Genomic DNA, 15,105 nt, shown 5'->3' on the forward strand with positions numbered 1-15,105 from the left:
AAAAGAGTGTTTTTAGAGGGTAAGTGCTGAAGTCAAACCGGGAGTTGAAAATCTTTATGGCGGTTAATTGAATACCCAGATATTGAGAACTGCAAAATCACCCCATAATTTCTCCAGATCTTTGTTTAATCATCTTGAAACACTGATGATTTTCACTAAAATGCATTACCTTAGTCATACCTGAGTGTTACCCCAATAATATTTGAAGTGCAGGTCCCATATGTTGACTGTAATAAAATTAAGAAGAGTAATTAAGACTAGAGGGAGGCTGTGGAGTGTAGACTAAAGCCTTGAGAAAAGCTGGACTGATTACGGTATAACGAAATTATGGGTGGACTCTACGTTTGATGGGGCTAATGAATTATGGTTCACCTTTGGACATTTTGGTCAACATTAGATGTCAATCTAATCTGATCATGGGACCACTAAATGTTGTGAGGACAGACCACAAGGCTGCAGTGTTTTGTAATCCAGGCTCAGACATACAACACTGATTGCGTGGTCATAATCCTAATTTCCATCACTCACATGGATTGATTCTAAACTCTGCCTGTGATTCCCATCTGCAGTTTCTGATGTCTAGCTCTTGTGAAATTTTGGCTACATATGAACTGGGATTGGACAATTGGCTTCAAAGAGAAATCGGATTGTAAGAACAAATTTTGTTCTGGCTGATCTGAATACTTCATTCCTGTTATTTCAATACCATTTGCAAGAGCTCAGATCCTTGTCTCTGTGTCTTAATTTAGCAACAAAGTAGGGTGTGAGACCTACAGACTGCATTACTTCCAGGTTCAGCTACTGATTCAGATGTTTTTAAAAGACATTATGGTATGGACATAGCTGTTCAACTTGGAATGCACTGCAGCAGTTGTGTATGGCTCTTGTTGATAGATGTGAAGGGTGTTCTTTCACATATGCTGTACACAGTGTTCATTCTAACTTGAGGGTAAGAAAAGGCTAACCCAAGTGTCTGGTAGTTCTTTTACTTTTTTCCCTTTTTCTATGAACAAGGCCTTTAGCCATCATTAGGAAATTACTCCTACAAACCTTGCAAGTGTACCTATTCCAAAGTAAAGAAATCATTAATAAAAAACAGTAAAAAGGAGCAGTTATATTACAAAATAAATCTACCAGGCTTACAAAGAAAACAAATTTGAAAGAGCCACCTGCTGTGGAGATGAGGCAGTAATCTCAACAGCAGGAAATAAACGGAGAGAGGAAGAAAATACAAAAGCATAGACATTAAAAAAGTAATTAAAACACTTATCTCCATCGACATACATAGCAAACAAAAAAAAATCAGCCACCTAGAAAACATACTCTATTGAACCTCACAACAGGAAGTAACAAGCTGCCACCATAAAAAAAATCTCCAGCAAAATGAGAGAGATCCTTTAAAAATACAAGCCTCAAAAGTATTTACTAATGTGTTAATCACTAATGGACTGACCTTGAGAGAAGCTGGGCACCTGCAGAGCATTTGCAACTTTACTGGGCATTTAGTCTTTCAGAATCAAACTTTTAAAAATGTACAGAAAGTAACACTTTAGATACCAATGGCTTTCTGTTCCATTTCTGATGGATGTTATAGCACGAATTGTAATGGTGCATTTAATATAATCAGCTATGTGGCACAGCTTAGGAACCATATTTTGGATCATGCATTTCAGTATAGTTCATATCTAAATTGTTGTGTAATATTGATCCATGGACAGCAATGTTATCAATATTGATATGAATGAATGTAAATTCTTATAAACAAATAGGTAGAGCATATGCCACTGCATACAAATAGGTTCTGTCATGTCTAGGGAAAACTGTAAATTTGACAGTTATGAGAATTTACTGTTTCAATGTTGTCTTTCAAGAAAATACTTTAATGTACTTAAAACTCATGGTCCAAGTTATACAATTCGTGGATAGTGTGACATAAAATAAAACTGCTTTAAATACATAGATTTTGATCTCCATTTCCCCAGACCACAAACTAGGCTTGTTGAAGAAGAACAGAGCATTCAGAAATATTAAAGGATGATTATGTGCTTGGAATTTACAATATGTTCTTTCTTCTCTGCCATGCACCTTTGTAGTCACACTCTGACCATATGGTACCTGTAGCTGCAAGTCTCTGGGTAAGTGTGAAATGCTATCAGAAGTGTTACATCTGAAATACTTTTATATGGTAACACAAGGAGCAAGTTGGAACACTCAGTGCATAAAAGGACAGGGAGATGGGACAAAATGGGTACTTTTCTGTTAATTCAAAAGGACCCTTTCGGAAGGGAAATGGTGGATTTAGAAATTTAGAGGGCAATTATCTTAGCTCTGTATCTACTTCAACACATCTTTTTAGGAAAATAAAAAAACACATATGAACAAATATTGTTAAAAAAATAACTTATCAGACTATGTCAGTTCCTCTCTAAAATTTATATCACACTCTGTCCATCAGTCTTCCATGGCTCCTTTGCCCAGGGCACATGAGTGGACACAACTTGTTATTCCTATTCCTCAAGCTGGCCAAAGGTGAGATGTTGCTGGTGCAGAACCTGTGCTGCCTCATTACTGGGCTGTGTTCAAATTTCTTATGCTGATTAGCAGGCTGGGTCTCAGATTGTATGGGCTTAGCCTCTCAGGTATTATTTCAGGAGGCTTTCATTGCCACCAGAGCAGATACACAGCTAATCACGTTTCTTCTGCCCACATCCAGTTTCTTACGAGATTCACGCATTTTCCTCCTCATTCTCAGTAGATTCTGACAGTTCAAGGCTTTCCATCTAGTCCTAGGATCTCCTAGGCCCTCCTTCCTCAGTAGATCCCTGTTGTGGAGGCTGGGAAGGGCAGAACAAGATCTTTCCCTGTAAATGTGGTTTTTCAAATTCTTCTTTAACTCTGAAACATGACTTAGGTTTTCATGGATATAGCAAAAGGTGGAAAGACTGCTCTACCCTCTAAATCTCTACCTAATGCTCCATATTTGTATGATATGAGAAAATTAAAAAAAAAAAAAAAGTCCCATAAATTGGTGAATGGGGCTGATGTTGGTTTTGGTTTGCTGATTTTATAAGATAGAAAATGGGATGTGCATGGCCAGTGAATCCAATTTTCTTTGTTTTCTTTTGAATTCAATTTGGACAAATTTATAAATGTAATGTTATTTTGAAACAAAGTTGAAAGATTCATTATAAAAAATGTCAAAATAGCGTGTCTTGGCTTTTAAAAAAATAGTTCTTGGTATATTCAAACACAGATTGCATTCACCAGCCTGAATTTACATTTTTACCTGAAAGTAAGGGGTTGGTAAAAACAATTCAGCCAGTGCTCATCTTGAAAACTCCCTGCTGTCAGGATAGCAACAGCTAAGAATGCAAAGAGAGGGAATATTGCATGAAAGATCCTAGCTCCTCATTCGTTTGCCTGGTCCAGCTTAAGTTTTTCCAAAATGTGGTACTATCACAATTAAAAATGAAGCTAACCAAACTTTTCAGTGTTTGATATGAGGAAAAACAGAAAACCTCACAATGCTCTAGTAAGTGTTGTCCCTGTAGGCTACTATATATTTACACTTCAACTTCAGCTCCATTTTTTTTGTCCGGAGATTTGTTTTCAGTCAGCTGCCAGTGAAAGCTGCATTTGACCCTTACCAAGGACGAGGGCTTATTTTGTATGTCAGTTATTAGGACTGGCTGAGAAGTTCATTTGAAACTGCAAATCTGCCCAAACATGTCAGATTTAAGTAATCCAAACAATGAGTTCAGGTTCAGAAGGCATTCCTGTTTCTGGGGAGAGGAGATTTGATCAAAATAGGAGAGATATGCTGTGCCTCTACTCCCACTTTAGTTTTCCTTTCCAGACCAGGCTAATAGTTACAGTAATAGCAGCAGTATTTGTTTCCTTTTTAGACTTAGCTGATTGATGTGTTGACGTGCCTTGATTTATTTGGTGCAGCAACCAAGTGGACTAGGTGCATTGCTCTGCATGCCAATCCCTTACATTGTGTATGCATCACTCTTGTATGTTGCCTTGTACGTCTGACAAATTGACTCTAATCGTTTAGCGATTCATATTTCGTCTGGACTAGGGAATTGTGAGAGGATCTAAATTCTATCTCGTTAAATGGAGACGATGGACTTAACCCCTCCAGTTAAGAAAATTAACATGTATCAGTATTGTGAAAACAAAGAGTACAAGATCTTGATAGGAAGCGGATGTTGTTTTTTCTAATATATATATATATGCATGTATATATTTATATGTATATATAAAGCATATAAAAATGGGAGGTTAAAGTCTGTGTTTTCTAAAGCCACTGCTATAGTGGCTAATGACTTTGGAAAGTATATGGTATGTCAGACATGGGAGAGACACTGACGCTGAGGTATAGCCCACTGGACAAGGGGTTGTGGGGATCAAATGAAGGAAAGAAGGAAAAAGGGCTTCATACTAAGAGTGTGATGCTTACTGAGAGATAGCTGGAGCATCTGGAGATGAAAGCAGGGCCTAGCAAACCAGAGGGTCAGGAATAGAGATGAATTGCTTTCTATGCTGTACCTAACCCAGATTGGGGCTGTCTAGATTACCTTTTGCAAAGCTGAACTAGATCTGTCATGCAAGCTGTTATTTTCACGATGTTTCTACTTTCTCTGTTCTTAGTACACATAGTTTTCCACAGCCTATGAGGCTTCATTGTGTGGTTTGGAAATCGGTTGCTTCAGTAGCTTGTTCCCTGGCATCAGCAGGTAAAGGAACTGAGGCTTCAGGAAGTCCAAGGCTTTGGCTGCAGAAGGCAGGGGGCTGGGCATAGCCCTCTGCTTGTGTGGGGGTGTGCAGAGTCCATCCGAACAACACCAGGGGAATTGTCTTTCTAGGCTGCCTCTTCCTGGTTGCCCTTCAGAAGAGTTGTTCTTCAGTGCAGGTGAAGGAAATAATTGTTATCACTAGATTTTCATATAGGTTATTTAAAGACAGGACACCTAGAATAGTGAAAGATAGACCAAGTAATAAATAAAAAAGCCTTTTAGATGGCTTGCAGGTGGCTTTGGAGAGCAGAAAACTGACTACCATCGGCTTCAGCCTAAAACCTAGGGGAAAGACCTCATGTTTTTCTAAGCATTTTTTTCTTGGGTGGCTCCTGGCTATTTTGTACTAGTGTGTGAATTCCCTTTTGCTAAAGGATCTCTCTGATTTATCTTCAAAGGGTATTTCTCTTGGTTCATTATTTTGACCTAAATTGTGTCTTTCATAGATGACTGGTGTTTTTTAAATTTTATTTCTTCTCTAAAACCATTTGCTCGAAACTACATTTTTCCTCTACAGCATTTTTTTTGTGAAATGTTCTCTCTCCCGAGAGGCTGTTGGCTATTTATCAATATTTGATCTGTCTGTAAAGCATACTTCTGTAGGGTGGCCATTTATTATGAAATGGTGTCTCTCTAAAGTGGATCTTATCAGTTCTTGATCTCTTTCTCTGTTTGTCTGCCTCTGACTGCCTCTTTCTTAGCTAGCCTAGTGGCTTTAAGAAGTACTCGATCTCTCTATTTTAACAAAATTAAATGCAATCATTATAATGGCAAATACTAAACAGCAAAAGGACATACATCAGAATCCAGTACAACTTCCAGTAGATGCTTAGCAAAGAGCTTGAAACTGTGCCAGTGTTTATAGGTATAAGAGAAAAACCTCCTGCATTTCCTTCAAATGTAAATATTGCAATTTGGTTTTCATGGAGTGTTCAGCAAAATGAAAATAGTAAAGTAAATAGCAGAAAATACCATGTATACTGACTACCTCTTAGGCTTTTTTTTGGTCATATCAGCCAGGCTAAACGTTATTGAATCCAATGCATTCTTAATCCACCTCCTTTGATTTCAGTGACACTGAACTAGTGATGAACCTGAACCATGAACATTGCAACATTCCCTTAATTCTACTCTTTCTTCAGCCTATGGGAGCTAAATTACTGATGCTGTTAGAGACGAAATCATTTTCATTTCCTTTTGCCCATAAAAGCAGCAAAAATAAGTGGAAAAAAAATATTTGTGAGGGTTTCTCCTTGTTTTTGAATGGGGATAGACGTTAGGTAGAAAGGAAATTATCTTTAATGCAGGCTGCACTTCTCACTAATAACAAGAGTGTTTCTCCCAAGAGTAAACTGAGGCCTCTGAGCTGGTTTACGGATACCTCAGTAGAACTAGTTGCATTACTCTGTCCTCTGCCTGTAGCCAGTCACTGAGAGCTTTTTCCAAGGTAGTCTTCTTGCCATAGATGATTTTGCAATATATACATACAGGAAAACCTATGCAGTTTTAAAAATTTCTTTAATGCATTTTACATATTGTCCTTCCAATAGCACTAAGTATTTCTGGCAGCCTCTTAAGATATCCATTATTCATTCTTCATTAGCTGATATTCCAGTCTACCCAGGAAGTACAGCATTCAAAGGTCTTGAAGTTCAGTACGTGCTAGTATTTTCTAACCTTATTTTTCTCAATATCCAACTATAGATCAGTGGTGTTTTGAAAGTCAGGTGTTCAGCAACTGAATCATGATTTTTTTGATAAATAGAGATCAAGAAAGTGCTCAATAACATGGGATTTTTGAAATGCAAAAATTTCAAGATTTCTTTATTTGCTTTTTGGCTTGTAAGCCTTTTGAATTCACTGAGAGCATGTTTGAATTTTCTTCACTGAAACTGTGAAAGCTAAAAATATACTTTTTTTTCTTTCTTGTATTATAGTAACTTCATTCAGGGATCTAGAGGTTTAAGAAATTTCCCTCATATCAGATGACTCATGAAAAAATCCTAAGCTTTCTTATGACTAAGTCCTGATCTTATGCTGTAATGAGACAGATTTTTGCTGCTTCAGTAATACAAAAAGGCCCTAAACCTTCCCTATTTGGAACAGCACTCCTCAAAGTACAATCTTGCTTTGTTGTTGACACTAACGTGGTGTTATTGGGGTTTTCCAGACCAGTATGTCTCAAAGAGGAGAAAGATTAGTCTGCTGCCATCCATGCCTGAGAATGGAGGGAACACAGATTGCTTTGCATGCTCCAGTTCTGCCTGCTTGCTCTGAGGACTCCTCGGTTCTAGTGTGTTTTCTTAGAAAAATTGTTGACATTTAGTCCATTTCAGTATGTAATTCTTAATTAGCATACTTTGATAATATTATGGGTTTTTAGATGTAAATATGAAAGTCAAGGCCCTGTTGAAAATACTCTGATAGATCATTGCATTTGCATGAAAAAAATGTTTTAACTTCTGTGTCAGCTAGGCTGTTTTTATGTGCTGTCCAAATGTTCACACAGCAACAAGAAGATACACTTTGATAATTGGAAGATGCTTTTTGCTGCTTTCTTTTAATTGAAAGGTATTTGTTGCTGTTATTGGTTGTGAAGTGTATCCCTGTCTGTATCCTACAGCTTCTGTATAAATGTGTGCTATTAATAACTATGAATAAATGTCAGCCAATAAGGACTTCGGGGTTTTGAGAAAACAATCAAGAATGGCGAAAAATGATATCATACAAATACTCGCAGATAAGACAGATCTACAGCATTGCCATTTGTCCTCCTCTCCTCATCAGTTAAGCTGTTTATTATTGTCTCATTTGTATTATCTGCAGACTAGCTGTATTGAAAAATGCCTCAAAATCAAGGGAACAAAACCATTTCACAGCAGTAACAGTTACATGCACGTGCAGGTAACGCAATACAAGAAAAGCTTACAAGAGTCTTCTCTTCCCCAGTAGCTTCCCTGCTTTTGCACCCTGTATATCCTGTTCTCTCTAACCCTTTCCTCTGCATTTGTTTTGGTATGAGTTACATGGGTACACATGTTATCCAACAACCTTATTTTCAAGTGCCAGTACTATTAAAAGATCACCAGTTATGTAAGCTATAGACTACAAATGTGAAACTATAGTCATTTGTGATGTTCTTTTAGAAACATCTGAGGGTTTGTAAAAGTGCTTGTATTGAGGACGTTTTTGAGAATGTGTATGTAATGTGAAATATATATTGGTCATTGAAATTTCCCTTGTAGTTCTGATATGCCTTAAAATATCTATTTTAGGTTTGCCTGAACCAAACAGAGACAGTATATTCCAAGGACTGAGAATGGATCAAGGATTCTACACCTCTAAAGACTTCCTACCTTTGGTAGCAATGGCAAGTAAACCAGGTGTGTGATACTATGTTTTTGTTGTAATCATGTTCAGTAAGTCATTAGCAGTTATTGATATATCAAAATGGGCAGCTGGTTACACAGCAACACATCCAATTACGAAGCACTTCCCAATGAACAGGTCAGGGGCAGGGTTTTCTCTTGGTGAGTTGCAACCTCAGGAGTGTGGTCAGGAAAGTCAGTCCTAGAGACTGTAAAGCAAATAGTCATATATGAAAATCTAAGCACGTGGCAAATCTTTACCCCTAATAAGTTATATTTGTTATTTTGAATTGTATTCAAAAGATGTCATAAGCGTCTCATTTGTATAAATTATCTTGATATAAATAGTATATGTAAGATGGTCTTGAAAAAATCTGATATTAAAGCAGGTGTTGCCGACCCATCTAAGCAGCTATTTGTTTATTGTTGATAAATGATTTTACTTGATCCCAGCTCATGTGCTGCATGTTTTACAGACACATTTAAGGGAGCACTAGTTCCTTACTCAAACAGCTTGCAGTCTAACACTCAGGACAACAGTAGCATGCCAGGAGTTAATAAGACAACACTCAGTTGATAGGCATCAAATGCAGTCTTGTTTTATGCTTTTACATCTTTGTTTTGAGTACAGAGATGGCTGCTTTTGCTCCCCAAGGAGCATAGCTGCTTTCAGTGGCCCTGAATGTGAAGTCATAAGCCCCAGATGGATGTATGAGATGGGGCTCGTGATTTCTACGCCACGTTCCCTCATGGTCTAGATTCCCCAAGGTGTTGATAAAAAAGAAATTTCATGTACAGTTTTCTGGGCATATACTTGGTGCAGTATGTGGTCTTGTACATATGACCACATATTTAATCACACATATACCTTTTTCATCTACAAACTTATTTTCTTCTGAGCATTCAGAAATTTCTTTTAGCATCATATACGGTTGCCTGCTTATTTAGTAGACTTTCCATAAACAATGTGTTGAAGAATATATCTTCTGTGGCAAATTATTCTGCATATAAAAGTAAAGTTTATTACCACATTTTATGCAAAATATTTAGGAAGGGAAATTCTTCATCCCATCTGTACCATCTCTCTGCTGTTTTGATCAAATGCTTATTTCTGTCTGTTTTCTTAAGCTCAAAGTGAGCTCAAATGGGTTGGGAGACAAGGGTGAGGTTTTTTTGGTTGGTTGGTTTTGGGGTTTTTTTGAAGAAAGAGATGTTTAAAAATGAAACAGATTGAGAATCTGCACTTGCAAAACATTTGTAGATTAACAAAGGAAAAATAAATCCTGCAAAACAATCCCCTCTTGTAATAATTTGACTAAAAATACTTTATAGAATTCTGTGTGGACATGTAGCACTCATGTACTGTAAGTCACCTGCCTGCATGAGGATCTATATTCTGTCATCTGCATCTTTTAAAATGTTGCAAAGTAGCACTCTCGATTTTCCAGGATATGTAATGATATTTTTTTGTATTAAGTCTACAATGAAAAAAAGGATGAACTTTGAAGAACTAACCTTTTCTGACTGACAGTAATAGGTAGTTCTTTGGTGTTGTCTGTTAATTAACATGGTCTCTTTTACTTAATTTTCCTAGTGTCTTTCTGTAGCTGTAGCCACCTCTTGCTCTCCAAAGCATGGAATTTTAAAATAAAATGTACACGTCCTATATCCTGCTCTATCCTCTTTTTTTGCTATGACAGTTCTCTAAATAATAGACATAATAGACTTATTCACAGTAAAATACATATTCTGCCTGCTTATTAAGTTCTGAATCCCACTTGTTAATATACTTTCCTCCAAAAGGGGTTCCCTTTGCAAATGCATAGATGTGAATTTACCTTGGGAGTGGCCTTGTTACCAAGAGCAAAGTTGGCTGCTGTGACTGACCCGTTCTAGACTAGTCCTGTAAAGGCACTCTGAGCTGCCGTTCCCCTGCTGCACTTGTGCTTTTTCCACTGCTCAATGTATGATTTTTGTGAAGGATTAAGTTTGTTAAAAATAAATGAGAAAAGGTTAGAGAGAATTTTAGAATAAGAAGCCTATTAAGTAAAGAGTAAATGCAATGCCATATACGTAGGGGGAAAATGATAACGTTTGCCATACATTAAGCATTTTACAAATGGAGAGAGAATATGCGTATTAGGATGTTGTTTCTCACTCCATTTATATGTCTAAATTAAAAGCATTGTTTCCTTGAACGATACTTGTGTTTCTTTACAATTGCATGTGAAAATCTGCTGCTACTATAGCAGGATACTCGAGTTACAGTGCAATGATTTAAATGACCAGCTTAGAGCCTCCTGACTGAAATTATCACGGGCTCATTAAGAATATAGCTTTATATTGTTTATGCATTATTTTTTAAGTTGCAATAATTTGCCTAATCAACAGTTACTTGTATTTAAACTTGTGATAAAGTGCAGTCTCATACAAGGAACACACAGAGTTCAGTTTTACTTAAGTATTTCTTGTATAATGGAATCACCAAATACAAGCTGTAGATGATGAACACATAATGTTGTAATTCTCTCCATGTAACTTTTTGCAAATCATTTGTAGAAAGCCACTGTAGATTAAATGTTTTCTCCCAGTGGAAGATCTAGGAATTACTGTAATAACAATATTCTTTCTGCCTGATGTTCGGCTGCCGTAGAGAATAGCCTCCAAGAACCATGTTATAGCCAGAACAGTGTCAGTGTCTTATAGAAAACTGACTGAGGGAGCTAACTTTGAGAAACTATTACACAAAACTATCAACAACTGGTCATCTTTTGAAAAATACTAAGTATTATTCTTTATAATCTGTTAAAAGGTGTTGGGTTTTTTTAACTGGGAGGATAATGAATCTGGTAAGAGAGAAACTTACTTTTTGAATAAAAAGATCTCACAATGCTGATTTCAACCTGACAGGACCCACAACCCTACAAACGTGTTGTCATTTGAATTCTTTCCAGATAGAAAGGTGCAGCTGCTTAGAGTACTGACTATGAAATTATGTATATGAGCATATCTTAAAAACGGGAATAAAACTGTCTTTCAGTGAAGCAGAATAATTTGATAGTGACACTCCATGCTTGGAAACTGTAAGATGCAATTTTACACTGCTTTGAGTACAAGTACCTTTTGAGCTGTCATGCAGAAATGGTTTCTCTACTTGAAAATGGGGTTTTCCTTTCATCTTTCAGGGATGTGTGCCTGTCATTCTCCATTGCCATCAATACATGGAACTGTGATTGTACTTGGGGCAGGAGACACTGCTTTTGACTGTGCAACATCTGCTTTACGCTGTGGAGCTCGTCGTGTATTTGTGGTCTTCAGGAAGGGATTCGCTAATATCAGGGCTGTCCCAGAAGAGGTAAAATTGAATAACAGCATTTATGACAAAGAATACTGGTTGTTATTTCTACAGGGCCTGAAAGGGTGCTATAGGTTCTTAAAAGACATCTACTAAAGGTTTTGTGTATAAAAATGCTTTTAAAACGTATAAATGTGTATTAAAGATCTGAGGCTCACTTTAGTCTCTGTATAAATAATTTTCCTCTGTTGTACCTATTTCCTGTAAAGTCAGAGAGATGCATTTGCATACAGGGGGTAGAATTTCTTGTAAATTAGGAAATACAGTAAAATTTTTAATCTTGGAAGCACCCCAGAGATCAAACAGCCATTTGAGTATTGTAGGTGACTCTTCAGGTCATGGTTAGATCCGAGAATGATACCTCTGGCTGCTGTCTAATGAATCTCAGTGATTCTGACGTTGCCTTGGGAGCCTATAAAATCTTGTAAGAAAATTACTTACAGTGATTTTGGCTTTGAATCACTGCCAATGGCAATAGAGCAATGTCATCCATCACAGATTTCAGGTTTCAATTTGATTTTTAGTTTGGCTTTGCCCTTTGCCATTTATCAGGACATCTGCACATTTTGAAACTGACTCTGCTTCCTCAATGTATCTGTACTACAGGAGGGTTTTTTCAGGTTAGATTTTCTTATTTTGGTGGTCTTTTTCCATTATCATTTATTTGGTACATACTTTACACTTTTGCATGCTTGAGGATATCAGGACTTTTAATGCATCTTTATCATGAGATTTATGGTAGTTTGGTCATCTGTTTCAAGAAGGTGGGCATCTTAGAGATCTTATAGAAGGGGAATGGAGGTGCAAAAAAAGTAATAGAGGGTCTCTTGATGCATAATTTACTTCTGTTGCACTTCATTTAAGAATTCTAGACACAATGAGATTGCTGAAGCCATTGCACAGACAGACTCATGTGCTATTCAGATTCTTACTAATCAAGAATCAGCTGTCACTCTGGACAATAATCTTGTAGCAGCTTGGGTAAATTCCTAAAAGTTGTCAATGTTTGTACTCATCCAATCATGCAGTGGCCTTGGAAAAAAGTAAAATAAAAGTAGCTTCAGCTAGTAACGACCATGCTAGAATGATGTCAGGCTGGATATTACATGTTCAAAAAAGTTGTCCTGTAAACATAGACAATCAAATCCTGAAGACTTTGCTAAGACAAAATGCTGTTTGACTTCAGCAGTTTTACCACAGCAGGGATTCAGAAGATCTTAAGTCTGGATTGTCACTCAGAAAACTGTTGTTTGCATGTGGTAGTCAGCATTTAATAGCATCTTAAAATCGTAGTAAACACAAATGAGGGCATGTACTTACTTAATACTAGGCCTCTTCTTAAAAGACACAGGTAGTAACATAAGGTAACTCTTTTTTGCCCTCAAAGGAGTTATACATATTCAAAGTAACAGGGAACAATAAGAAAATATATTGGAGAAATATTTGCATTGCAGATTTACCTGGTGCCACTGTCTTGAACTGCTTGATTTAATAGCACAGGAGGCTCTGAAGTTGGTATTAAGCTGACTGTCTGTATACCGTACACAGGTGACTTCTACTACAGAAGAATGTGTGGTAGCATCTTGAGTCAAAAAATGTTTTATGGGTATTTTTCTCATAAAAACACAACAATGTTCAAATTATATATTTTATTGCTTCTACTCTACAGATGGAACTTGCAAAAGAAGAGAAGTGTGAATTTCTGCCTTTCCTCTCCCCTCGGAAAGTTGTACTCAGAGGTGGACAAATTGTTGCTATGGAGTTTGTTCGAACTGAACAAGACAATGATGGAAACTGGAAAGAAGATGAGGATCAGGTTGTCCATCTGAAAGCTGATGTAGTGATCAGTGCCTTTGGCTCCTTTTTAAGCAACAATAAAGGTAACCCTGACTAATGCATTCTGTAAATGCTGATTGTTATTTTAGCTGCAACCATTTCCTGTCCTTTGACAGTTTTGTGAAATGAGTCTTCTGGAGGTTACACAGCTTGTGACTGCTGGTCCTCTTCACAGGAATTTCTTTGTCCTTTAGGTACACCTCTTAGAACAAAACTTGAGGGTCTGATAACAAAGCAGTTTTCTGTATATCGCTGTATAGAGCAGGAACTCAGATTAGAGGTACAGTTGCTCAGTATATATCTTGCTTTCCTCTCAATGCAAATAGGATCTCAAAGAATACTCTTGGGGATTTCTTCTGGTCTCACTAATTAACTTGAGAGAAACTCATTATACTACCACTTTGAACTGAACTGATCTGATCTCTGAAACTTTTTTTTTTACCTATTAAATTGAGCAAGAATTAAGACAGATTCATTATTCTGGTTCAGCTGGTCTGGGTATCACTCATTTCTTGTGCATATGCAAGAGAACTGTGGCTTCTCTCATATATGCAGTATTTGTTAAATTCACCTGTGCTCCTCTCAGCTTGTCTCATTATTTAGTTGCACTTTACAAGCTTTGGTCTTAAAAATTAATGATTGTATAGTTCCATATTAAAGATACAGAAATTAGCACATAGATGGCATTTCAGAGATTGAACAAATTGTCTGGATGTAGCAGAAAGAGAGCTGAAGAACATGAGTACAGCTAAGAACATGGGAACTGAGCAGAGCTCAGACTGTTCTCTGACACTAGGTTAGATTTAAAGAGTTCAGGCACATACATCAAATGTGCCTCGAAAGTAAAAAACACTGACTCAGCAGAAGACAGATTGATAAAATGAATAGATCTTCAGCCTGGAGATGCTCATCAAGGTTAGAAGGTTCTTAAAGCCTTAGTGATCAATGTGCCTACCTCTCCAGGGTGCAGTCATGCCAGCCAATTAACCCATGACATGTTGTCACGGTCCTTTGGGTATAAATGCTCTGACAGAGGACTTCGCAAGTGCCTCAGCGTGCACGTCACCAGCAAATTTGGTAGTCAGATGCTGGTTCTGCCAGTGCAAAGGGAATTTCAAAATTTCTTAGCATAACGTGGTTTTGTGAATCTTTTCAATCAAGGAAAATCGTCGATCTAAAATAATCTAAGCAGAGTCTGGTAGCATTTGTGAACATAACCTCAGGCATATAAAATGTATGACTTCTCACATCTGCATTTTCTGTGTATGCCTTATAGATAACACTGTTTTAAATGAAGTTAAAGAAATGAGTCTTCTGATAGTAAGATTTTCTAGAGTTATTGGTAAAATTATACAAAAAATGTACTGACTTCACAGGAAGACAAAACATTAGTTAATGAAGATAAATTATAGGTCCCATTGAAGAATTTTAGAATATAGCCGCTAGCAGAGTTGTCTGTAATCTGAATGAGCTACTCAGTGCTTCCTGTTCACCAGTTCAATTGTATACAAAGTTAAACCATCATACAGCCGTGAGAAGAGTCTAAACTCTCTCCTACAGTAAAAAAGAAGGATCAGCCTGGTTCCTTGAGGAACATGTGAAGTTAATTCCAGGAGCATTCCCATCTTGTGTGTGTTACTATTGCTTTGGGATAGGTTCATGCAGCCTAGGCTGTTGTCTAGACAGCAACTGCACCCAGCTACGTACAGTGCTAATTACTCAGGGCTGCCTCCTGCCCTGCAGT

General features: G+C 37.2%; 1 protein-coding gene across 1 annotated transcript in view; it reads left to right on the forward strand.

Moving 5' to 3' along the window:
* Window positions 1-15,105, forward strand: part of DPYD (dihydropyrimidine dehydrogenase) — a 361,479-nt gene that overhangs the window by 156,443 nt on the left and 189,931 nt on the right. Inside the window, exons 11-13 of the mRNA XM_050901009.1 lie at window positions 8,078-8,185; window positions 11,356-11,525; window positions 13,195-13,405. Of these exons, the coding sequence (XP_050756966.1) occupies window positions 8,078-8,185; window positions 11,356-11,525; window positions 13,195-13,405 (489 nt within the window). The remainder of the gene's footprint in view (window positions 1-8,077; window positions 8,186-11,355; window positions 11,526-13,194; window positions 13,406-15,105) is intronic.

This window comes from Gymnogyps californianus, chromosome 8, assembly GCF_018139145.2.
Source record: "Gymnogyps californianus isolate 813 chromosome 8, ASM1813914v2, whole genome shotgun sequence".
NCBI lineage: Eukaryota > Metazoa > Chordata > Aves > Accipitriformes > Cathartidae > Gymnogyps > Gymnogyps californianus.